The sequence below is a fragment of the Hesperophylax consimilis genome, chromosome 27 (assembly GCF_061612785.1).
Source record: "Hesperophylax consimilis isolate HC1 chromosome 27, BYU_Hcon_1.0, whole genome shotgun sequence".
Classification (NCBI taxonomy): domain Eukaryota; kingdom Metazoa; phylum Arthropoda; class Insecta; order Trichoptera; family Limnephilidae; genus Hesperophylax; species Hesperophylax consimilis.
In genome coordinates, this window is record NC_142862.1 from 9,580,851 (window position 1) to 9,592,993 (window position 12,143).

Consider the following 12,143-nt stretch of genomic DNA (forward strand, 5'->3'; position numbering starts at 1 on the left):
TCTTCCCCGTATCCTTATCGCAACACATCCCAATTGGGGATGCCATAGTCTCACTGGCTCTGTACGGCGGGGAGCAGTTGAGACTTGACTTGGTATTCTCATAAAAGTAATAAATTAAATTAAAACGTTTTTTCAGAATTTGAAGCCATCCAAGTCTCCCTATACCGTTAAAAGTTCTTGGTCCAACAAGGACGTTCCTACCACAGGTCCTACAGCATGGAAAGGTATGTTTTTTTATCTTTTAAAGCAGAAATCTTTGTTTGTTCAAAGAAGCAAAACCACTACAACTGTGAGATCTGGCATTACAAAATTTTGCACATTTTCTTCTGTGTTGAATTTCTAGATCAATCAACTATTTTTATAATTTTCATCTTCAATCACGAGTTAAGGAACTTTGAGATCACCATTCAACTATAAAAAAAAAACACTATTTAATTATTTTGATTGTTAAATATATCTTAAATATCTAGTGTAGTCAATGCTACTATTTTCAGCTCTCTACATTATTTTCATCATGAGCTATGGAGCTTTGAAATATCCATGTAATTGTCAAAAAAATAAGACAATATGCCATATTGTTTATTTTTTATTTTCCAATTTGGTTTTTTTTATTGTTTTTATTACTTGCTCATGTACACAATAAAACTTGGTGGTGCTATTTTTTGAAAAACATATTTTTCTTCATTTCAGAAAAAACCCATAAACAAGAAAACATAAATGAGGACAATGACAGCCAGCACGATGACATTCAAAATTCAAATTTGGAACGTTTGAACTTTTTGGCGGGACACAATAGCAATCCCAATCAAAACCAAAATGGTGGTATTTCAAAATCAGTGGATCCTATTGGTCGGCCTGCAAGTTGCCGCTCTGGGGAACACATGCATTCTCAGGACCGTGTTGCCACAGTAAATGCAAATAACTGTCAGGTAACTACTAAACATTGTCCATTTTATTCAAACTCTTTTTTCGTTTTTCAAAATTATGTATGTATTATGTATTTGATTATAAAACAGTTTTATTCTTTCATGCTTACATTTTAAGGATTTAAATTTTTGGATACAATTGATTGAAAAGGTAAATAATAACTTTATTTGTGTGTGAAATTGTTAGGTTAGGTTGATTTTGTAGCATAAATTCTTCTTCTCGATCACCTTTATTTAACCAATTCTGTCCGAGTGGCACCAATTTATCATTTATTATTATCTCATGGCATTGCATCCGAACGGCGTCAATTTATCCCATCCTCGAAAGCATGTTAAAAAAACAAAATCCAGATTATTTCATTCGTAGAACTCTACAAGTGAGTGTAATTTTTTAAAAATAAATACTGAAATAAAAAAGTTACTACATTTTTACTACATAAATAAATTTAGAACACGTTCGCACAAAAATTAATTCAATAAAATAAAATACTTTTTTGTTTTAAAACCACGATATTTATTAATTTAAGAACCGACCGGTTTCGCTTTACTTAAGCATCATCAGGGTACAAATTAATACTAAACAAGAAGTACATAATGTGTGTATATATATAACAAAATATAGAGGGAGACAACATGATACAAATATAAGCAACACAAAGACGGTCATAAAATACATTAACATAAGTGCACAAGTAATGGAAAAACCGCTAGATAATTATGTAGACTAATGGGTTTTATCAATAAATCGGGAGAAACAAAGCATCAACTGGCATGGTGGTAAGGAGGTAAGGAGAACTGGGATTTTTTTATGGGTTTATTGGAAACAGACCTAATATTGGACTACTTGATATGTCTAATTGATTATTAAGTATCTGACTTTTGGTTTTTACAGCTTTTTTAATTTCTAGTGCCTCTAAGTTGTTTAGTCTGTTACCATGCCCGTTTTTATGTAAGATGTTAGCACCGGTGCTATGACAGAATGTATGATCTTTATCGATCAAATGATTTGCGAATTCGGAAAACCCGTTATTATTGAGGCAACGAAGATGCTCCTTTATCCTAATATTAACATTACGTGATGTCTTACCGATATAGAAAGCCGAACAATTATTGCAATTTAATTTATAAATCCCCGAATGACTTAATTTATCGTCCTTATCTTTAGAATTAATTAGAAATTTACCTATATTGTTATTAGTATAAAAGGCCGGTTTGACTTCAGAAGGAAGGTTTTTTACACTTAAGGTAGAAAAGTGATTAATAAATAAAATTCGCCGCCATTGATAATTAATATTATTATCATTGATTTGAGGACAAGGACTAGCAAAGAGGAAGCGATTAATGGCTATTTGTTTTAGCTTTTTATTTAAGATTAAATCTATAAAATTTGATTCATAGCCATTATTTACTGCTATGTTTTTAATTAGTTTTAGTTCACTATCAAAATTACTATCGGACATTGGAATTGTGACTAAACGATGGACCATTGAATGGAATGCGGAGTGCTTATGTGAAATAGGGTGATTGGAGGTGCTGTGTATGACAACGTCAGTATAGGAGGGTTTACGAAAAATGTTAAAATTAATTCTGTTATTAACGATCGATAAGGTAAGGTCTAAAAAATTTAAGGTTGAATTTATGCCTATTTCTAATGTGAATTTAATCTTATTATGAAAAGAGTTTATAAGTTTGAGGAAGGAATCCAGTTGACGCTTAGTCCCTGTCCATATACACAAAACATCATCAACGTATCTTTTCCAGTACAAGACATTTTTAATAAGATGTGAGGTACTAGATAAAATTTTTATTTTCTAAGTTATCCATGAATATATCAGCAATCAGAGGACTGGTAGGGCTCCCCATAGCTAGGCCGTCACGTTGCTGATATATAACATTATAATAATATCACGTTGCTGATATATAACATTATAATAATATCACGTTGCTGATATATAACATTAAAATAATACCTAAATTTAAACCTAACCCAAATCCTGAGTTGACTATAGTGAAGAATATTCGTGCCAAACTAACAGATGAAGATTTGATCCTCACGAAAGCGGACAAGGGGAATACAGTGATCATACTCCCTCGAAATGAATATAATTCTAAAGTGGCGGACTTCATTGACAGTGACAATTTCGCAATACTTGCGAAAGACCCAACCAATAAGTTCCAAGAAAATGTGAAACAAACACTTCAAGCATGTAAAACTAAAATATTCAAAGATGAATCATATCACAAAGTTAAATTTTTAACTAAAAATCCCAAAACTCCTAAATTATATGGGTTCCTTAAAATACACAAGAATAATTGCCCCGTCAGGCCAGTAGTTTCATGTTGTAACGCCCCAAATTTTAAAATATCATCCGTTATTACTAATGTGTTTCAAAATACCAATGTTTTTTCACCTAAACATACCCTTATAAACTCTTTTTCATTAGTAGAAGAATTGAAAGATATGATTCTCCCTAGTAATTCTACACTAATTTCTTTTGACGTTGTAAATTTGTTCCCCAATGTTCCCATAGAAGAGAGTAAATGTTTAATTTCTGATTTATTAAATAGTTCCGATCTCTCTATAGATTTTATAAAAGATTTAACTTCCTTGTTTAATATATGCCTGAATCAAAATTATTTTCAATTTAATAATGTTATATATCAGCAACGTGACGGCCTAGCTATGGGGAGCCCTACCAGTCCTCTGATTGCTGATATATTCATGGATAACTTAGAAAATAAAATTTTATCTAGTACCTCACATCTTATTAAAAATGTCTTGTACTGGAAAAGATACGTTGATGATGTTTTGTGTATATGGACAGGGACTAAGCGTCAACTGGATTCCTTCCTCAAACTTATAAACTCTTTTCATAATAAGATTAAATTCACATTAGAAATAGGCATAAATTCAACCTTAAATTTTTTAGACCTTACCTTATCGATCGTTAATAACAGAATTAATTTTAACATTTTTCGTAAACCCTCCTATACTGACGTTGTCATACACAGCACCTCCAATCACCCTATTTCACATAAGCACTCCGCATTCCATTCAATGGTCCATCGTTTAGTCACAATTCCAATGTCCGATAGTAATTTTGATAGTGAACTAAAACTAATTAAAAACATAGCAGTAAATAATGGCTATGAATCAAATTTTATAGATTTAATCTTAAATAAAAAGCTAAAACAAATAGCCATTAATCGCTTCCTCTTTGCTAGTCCTTGTCCTCAAATCAATGATAATAATATTAATTATCAATGGCGGCGAATTTTATTTATTAATCACTTTTCTACCTTAAGTGTAAAAAACCTTCCTTCTGAAGTCAAACCGGCCTTTTATACTAATAACAATATAGGTAAATTTCTAATTAATTCTAAAGATAAGGACGATAAATTAAGTCATTCGGGGATTTATAAATTAAATTGCAATAATTGTTCGGCTTTCTATATCGGTAAGACATCACGTAATGTTAATATTAGGATAAAGGAGCATCTTCGTTGCCTCAATAATAACGGGTTTTCCGAATTCGCAAATCATTTGATCGATAAAGATCATACATTCTGTCATAGCACCGGTGCTAACATCTTACATAAAAACGGGCATGGTAACAGACTAAACAACTTAGAGGCACTAGAAATTAAAAAAGCTGTAAAAACCAAAAGTCAGATACTTAATAATCAATTAGACATATCAAGTAGTCCAATATTAGGTCTGTTTCCAATAAACCCATAAAAAAATCCCAGTTCTCCTTACCTCCTTACCACCATGCCAGTTGATGCTTTGTTTCTCCCGATTTATTGATAAAACCCATTAGTCTACATAATTATCTAGCGGTTTTTCCATTACTTGTGCACTTATGTTAATGTATTTTATGACCGTCTTTGTGTTGCTTATATTTGTATCATGTTGTCTCCCTCTATATTTTGTTATATATATACACACATTATGTACTTCTTGTTTAGTATTAATTTGTACCCTGATGATGCTTAAGTAAAGCGAAACCGGTCGGTTCTTAAATTAATAAATATCGTGGTTTTAAAACAAAAAAGTATTTTATTTTATTAAATATGTCAAACCACAAAGTGATTGCTTTCTACAATAATAATAAAATTAATTCAGTTGTTGTGGTCAGTTTCAGTCAAAATATTTATTTATATTTTTCAAATTATAGATTTACTGCTGCTCAATAAGTTCTTTATTTGAAGTTGTCAACGAAGAAACTCTTCTGTCTGATATTGTACCAAAACCGAAAACATCCGAGAACATAACCGCATCTTTACCCATTATGATAAATTCAAAACCTGATGAACCTCATAAAATACCCCTCCGATTAGACACAGAACTACCCAAAAACGTGAAAAATATCCAAAAACTTCATTTCATCGCATCCCCAATAGATCAAGCCGAAAAAATTGATGAAACCATCAATGATTCCAAAGAAATAAACAATGTTTTACCTAGCGGCAATGCCGATACTGAAAAACCTTCCAAAAATAAGATTGCTGGATCGCAATCAGCTGTTCACCGACATCTGTCACCATCTACTGTCAACTTGACAGCCCCTGTCAGAACACATCACAATCTGTCAGAACCGAGAGACATGGTCCCGAAAGAACAAATAAATAAAAAGATAGCGGATTCAGAATTGGAAAGAAACATGCTGCCGAAATTTAACCTGACCTTTTTGAATGAGAGCGGTGTTAAGAAATTTGCACCGAATGTTTCTAAAGGGTTGGGAAGTGTAAATGTGGATAAGAAAAATTCAAACAGACCTGGTTTGTTATTGGAATCATCGGAAAACAAAACGACCAATGGGGAAAGAAGAATCAAACGCCAAATTTCTACTTCCAACTTATCTGAAACTGATGAGAAAGCTGAATTTCAAGATAGCGAATTTCCACAAGGTATTATTTTTGCTTAACTTCTATTTATAGACGATTTTAACACTTTACGTGAAGGATCTATAGCTATAATATAGCCATCTCAGCGACAGGACAATAATTAATGTTTTTATTTTTTTCTACATAATATGTAACTCTTTCAACATTATAAATTTTTATATTGTGTAATTGTAATGTCTTTCCTTTTTTTTTAATGCCCCTTTACATGGTTTTACTGTGACATTGGGATAGCGGAATAGACTGTAACTTACAGGTAATTGTAATGTCTGTATGAATGTGGGTAAGTGCAAGCGAGATAGCATACTTGCAAGATGCTATAAAAGGCGATGCATTCTAGGATTGTGTCTCTTTTGTTATAAGCAGCTCCCCAGTAAATACCAGTACATATATCACCCAAGAGTATCATTATTGTGTACGACCTTCACCCGCTACAATTCTCCATACATCACAGTAATAATGAAGAGAGACCGGACAACCATGCATACTCTTTACATATACCTACAATTGTCTCGCTGTAATGCCTTCTCTCTCATACAAGACTTCAGTTCCAAGTTCATTACAGTAAATTTGTAATTTATTTCAGAAAATTGCGAGCAAGTGAGTCTATCGATCAAAGGAAGTGATTTCAATGTAACCCTCGGGTCGGACAAATTCTGCTATAATGATGTGGCCGTGCTGAATGTCACCTACCACATCCCCTTGTCCAAGTATATGCCGGATAAGAAATTAACACTGACATTTACGTAAGTTTATTTTCAATGTAATGTAATTTAACATAACGTTTCGGTCTGGATTAAAACAAAAGGTACACAATTTTTCCAAAACTTAATAACACCAAACCAAAGACCGTTTACATTACAAATCATTATAATTATGATTAATTGTATACTTTATTTTTTTCGTAATTTTACACATTATTTACCTAATAATACATTCAACCAATTCGCAGCAATACAAAACATAACTAAATCACACAAACTTTGAACACCCCAGTACAGATATGATTTAAGATTTTCACGGCCAAAAGTATTTTTGTTATTTGTTTTTGGGGTATTATGCCGTGTTGCGCTAACTCCTTCTTTAGCCAACAAAATAACACATCTGCCCTGATGATGGACACTGCAATGCTGTCCGAAACGTTGGCTAAAGAAGGAGTTAGCGCAACACGGCATAATACCCCAAAAACAAATAACAAAAAACCCCAGTACAGATTCTCCTAGTGAGGTGTGTATTCATGAAACACTAAGGACCGGTTGTTTCGCGGAATTTGAACAATTCATCAAATTTCGAAGTTGATTTGCTTGTTCTGTGAAGGTTCTATTCTTATTTTTGCTTATGAAACATAGTTACTTTAACATATTTTTTATTTAACTTATTAATTTACATAATTGCAGTGTCGATCATAACTAGTCGAACTATGGCTACCCATATTTAGGTCTCATCGCTCTAGGCCTTGAGCCATGGCTGCCTAAATTTAGGTTTTCAGTTTAAGCTAATTTATTTTTATAAAACATTCAAACATTAGATAAACAATGAAATATAGGTGGATTCACTGGCTTTAAACCCCAGTAAGCTGTTTATATGTTTTTGTATTAATATTCAGAGGTAAGATTTTTTTAATGAGCACGGGTGAATCCTAAACCAAACGGATATTAGCTTGACTCGGTGAGTTAAAGACAAACATAAAAATATCACTTTATCGAGTAGTATGGTATTGTATACGTTTCAACTTGAACAATTTATTATAGGCCGCTATGTATTAACAAATTTTGAAATATTTTTTCTTACTATTTCGTTCCGCAGCCCCACATAAAACCCTTCGCTATCCATTAGATGTGAACCTATGATAATAATAATAATACCTATTTATCACAAATCCCAAATATTTACAGAATACGTAGCGTAGAACCTCTTATTTAATGTAATTAAATCATTTTAATATTCCAATTGAATACATTAATTAGGTCAGTTTGATGAATCAATTGCATCTAATAACACTGTCTGACCGGAGAATTATGTCAGACCTGGTAGAGTTAAACAGAGTCATTAACAAATTAATTTGACAGTCCTGCCATCGTTGCCACTATTAAATTCCATGTGCCGATTACCAACACAGAACAAAATGTAACATTCTTCTGCAATACATATACAACCAGCTATCAGACACACTCACTAATAGGATGCGTGCTGGGCAGCAAGTTTGGGGGTACTATTGATAAATTTATTGACTCCATTTATAGAATTAAACGTATTCTATACCAGCACTTTGTTGAATCCTACAAATTATAGTAGCGTTAGTAATGTAGTTTCAGTGATTTGTCTTATATGTAATATTGTTCCAGTTTCTATATTATTTTATGTTACTGTTACATGTTTTACTAATATTGTTTCATATTCAGTTTATCAGTTTACTGTTATTTCATGCTTTAAAAATTTTGTGTAAATTTTCGATAGCTCACTAGGTATATTCTGTTCTTAAAATCCATGTAAAAGCCCGGCTGGGCATAAAACCAAATAAAAAAAAATTATTCCTTTCAGATCTTCACACATCAAGGATTTCATTCACTGTAAAACTATGTATGCCAAATACTCCAAAACTGACGATTGCCATATGAATGGTGTAGATTCCAACAATAATAGGGATAAAAACACAGACGGAATTTCCCTGTCCCCAAGGAAAAATGTGATCAATGGCAACACCGCTATGTATAAAAATAATGGTTCCAGTTTTGAATTGGACATCAGAGGAGTAATGACGGAAGTCCTTGTCTTCAGAGCTTCTATGTCTAATGTGAATAAGGTACATTTTTGCTTGCATTGTTAATTCCTAGTGACTTCTTTATTTAGATTCTCTTTTCAGTTCCTTTTCATGTTCACTCTTCTTTCTATTAAAATACACGTAAGATTTGTCGGGTGATGTGAAGTGCATATAAATTAGTAGTGAATTTATTGTGCTTTCGAGAAATAAATGGGTAAGAAATGTATAAAGTTTACATATTTTATGTATCGTAGAATGTAATATAATCATATCAATAAAAGCTGTCACCTAGACACACTTACCCCTTGAAATGGGGTAAGTGCATCCAAGTATCATATACTTTTTGTAATAAACACAGAAATTTATTACTATACTGAAAATGTTAACAGGTTCACTGCCAACTCCATACACTAGATTATGGCTAAATAATATGTATGTACTTAAAAAAAAAAACACTTTTTATTGCTTAATGTTCATCCGGCAACTATGGCGACGTGTTGTTTTTATGCTAGTTTGGAGGATTGTGACTATCGCCAATTTAAATGGGTTGTTGACTGAATGATTCTGTGGTTCTCCAATCCGCAGAATCCAATGTTACGTGATTACTCTCGATGTGTAATAATGAGAATTCGGATATTTCCAATTTAGTTTTTATTTTAACAAAACTCACGTTACAATAATTTTATGAACAAACAGATCGCGTACGCTAGAGGAGATTTAGGGCTAACCCGATGGCTAGAACGCTGGAAACAGAATAATATTTTTTCCGTGCGAGGCACGCGCAGGCTTACAGTGATGCTAGCTTCACAAGAATGTATGTAAAAATAATGTTGTCATTATTTTCGGGAGATGTAAACTCCCTATAATTTACCCTACACTAGACTTGTGCTTGAACGAAACAAACAACAGATAGTTGAAATAATATTTTGAACTTATTTTTAAAAATTAATACATATAGCCAAAATTTTAATAAAAACATCTGATTTTTTCAAACCTTTACAGGGCCATGGCTGGCAGTGAACCTATTAAAGGGAAATGGACATTATATGCCAGATCTTGCAGTTTCACCATATAACTAAAAATAAGCAATTAAATTAAATAGGATTTTACTAGTTCGGGGAGTAAAAATCACCCTGCAAATAAAATGGTTGTCAGAATAAGATTATCGCATACAGAGCCATCTAGTACTAGTAAACTGCAACAGGACTTGATAGATTCACATACCCCATAGACACACTTTCCACGGCTCACCTCTTTTTTTATATCTATGGTTTCTTTACATTTAGTTGATGTATTTTCCAGTGAATAATTTTTATTTGAGAGCATAAATGATATTTTATTCAACTGTGATTATATTACAATGTTTATTGTTATTTAATTCTATTTTTACACCGAACTAGACTGTCATGCACCATAACTAATTGGTAAGAGTTTCTACTGCACCCTTTTGTTCATTTGTATATACATTGTATTATTCTTTAATATTATTTTTATTTTTATTTCAGAATGTGTGTGATTTGGTCAACAACAAATTGGGAGACTTTTTGGAATATGCGATTCACATATTCAGACACTGCGAAATGTGAAAAATCAAAGCAAACTCTTCCTAAAGAAATAGGAAAATAAATGCTGTAATAATTAAAAAGAGTACAAAACTACTCTAAATAACTGACGTACAATTTTATAATATCAACATGAGGAGATTTTTAAAAATAGAATTTATTAAAGTGGAGTTATTAATTCATATTGTTGACAACAGATGTCAATGTTTGAAGTATATTATTTATTAAAATTATGTGTACATATTGGAAGAATTAGATAAACATATATAATATAAATAATCAACTATCTAATTTCATCACACTTATGTGACTACAATGGTAGGCAGATGTGATAAATACAATGTAAATAAAGCATAATTTGAGTTTTTCAGCTGAGAATCAGCGCAAAATATCTATTTTGAAGGTATTTCTAACGATAAGGTGTTTTTTTTCTTTGTATTACTGTGCATGGGTTTCACTGATCAGAGCCAGAGGTCTAATTCAACCCAATTAGTATGATTTTGCCTCAAAAGACATATCAACTTGAATAATTTTATTGAATTGATATTATATTTTACTTTAAGTATAAAGCCTTAGACACATTACGCTATTTAATGCGTGCATAATTTGGGCATGGCATTATATGTTGGGGTGACACACTACGCTATAATCTTAGTCAGGACTGGGGGTCAGATCTATTCGGGAACTGCCGCCGAATATCATTTCTTTTAATGAGATCTGTCACTTTGACAGATGACAGTCGCATAATTACTTAGTTCTGACCCCTTCTCCTGCCGTTGGTAGAAGAGGGGGTCGCATTATTTCCAAATATAGCCTGGCTTGCAGATCACAGTGCATATCGTTGCCACTCCCTCACTTATAACATATCATCTTTTTAGTTGTGACAGGTCTGTATGGGATTGTATGGCGAGCAATATAGAGTTAAATAAAACGCTTTGATATTAAAGCGTAATCTGTCACCCCCTTAATATAATATATCAAAACACATTTACTATCATAATATATTTTTACTTTTTACATAATTTAATTTCATATTTTCCTGGTGCTTATGTATAATAAGTTCAAAATAATTACTGTTTTATTTTAGTCACATAATTTTATAAGAATTCCTCTTGGAAAAAAGACAAAATTTTATTTGCATTCCATTTTTATTTGTATTTTAAGATTTTATTGACATTATTTTTATAATAATTTTTTTTTTATTTATTTACTTATATCAATTATTTATAAGTTTTCTAAATCTGTATAATTTATGTACAGCATCTTTAACAAATGCTAACAACATGACAAACAAAAAGATCAAATTTTTATTATATTATCGTTTATGATATTTACCCACATTACTCATTTTATATCAAAACTAGCAAATAATACTCTTTTACGTGATGAATTTAATATTTTATTTAGATATTTTTGGGTCAGTATATATATGTATATTTTTTTAACTTATAAAAATACATATTATTTTAATGCAGCTACACATTTATACAAAAACCTTGTTTTACTCACTACTCAAATTCTAGTTTCTAACTATTGACTAACACATTTCATGAACTATTTCAATTAAAATTCTTGATTGCAAAAGTGCTCAATTAACTTATTTTTATTGTTTTATGATTAATTAATCAAAAGACTAGATCTGAACAAAATACCTGTGATTTTACTAATCTGCCGTCCATAGGCAATATAATACATAACAGAATATTAAATTAAATGTATTTATGACTAAAAACCTGTGAAAATCTCAAAGTAATTTCTCTAAAATATGATTACCTATTTATCTATCCTTGTTAATGCTCAATTTAAATTTAATTATCAAACATTTCTGTCAAAATAATTTTTGGATAATATGATTTATCTTCAAAGTTTGTTGTCGCAAAATACTTATCAATGGTCTGATAAAAACTATTGTTTAAACTACATTTAATTAATATTTCAACTGTTTTCATGCATAGTGGTGGTTTACCCTTTTATCTCGGCAATGTTTGC

At 31.5% G+C, this 12,143-nt stretch overlaps 1 protein-coding gene across 3 annotated transcripts in view; it reads left to right on the forward strand.

Moving 5' to 3' along the window:
* LOC149410557 (uncharacterized) overlaps positions 1–11,319 on the forward strand; it is a 101,235-nt gene extending 89,916 nt beyond the window's left edge. For all 3 annotated transcript variants that reach the window (XM_089648399.1, XM_089648401.1, XM_089648400.1), the window contains exons 14-19: positions 137–224; positions 691–929; positions 5,105–5,837; positions 6,418–6,577; positions 8,373–8,634; positions 10,098–11,319. In XM_089648399.1, coding sequence (XP_089504525.1) covers positions 137–224; positions 691–929; positions 5,105–5,837; positions 6,418–6,577; positions 8,373–8,634; positions 10,098–10,178 — 1,563 coding nt within the window. In that variant the 3' untranslated portion in view covers positions 10,179–11,319. The remainder of the gene's footprint in view (positions 1–136; positions 225–690; positions 930–5,104; positions 5,838–6,417; positions 6,578–8,372; positions 8,635–10,097) is intronic.
* The last annotated feature ends 824 nt before the right edge of the window (positions 11,320–12,143 follow it).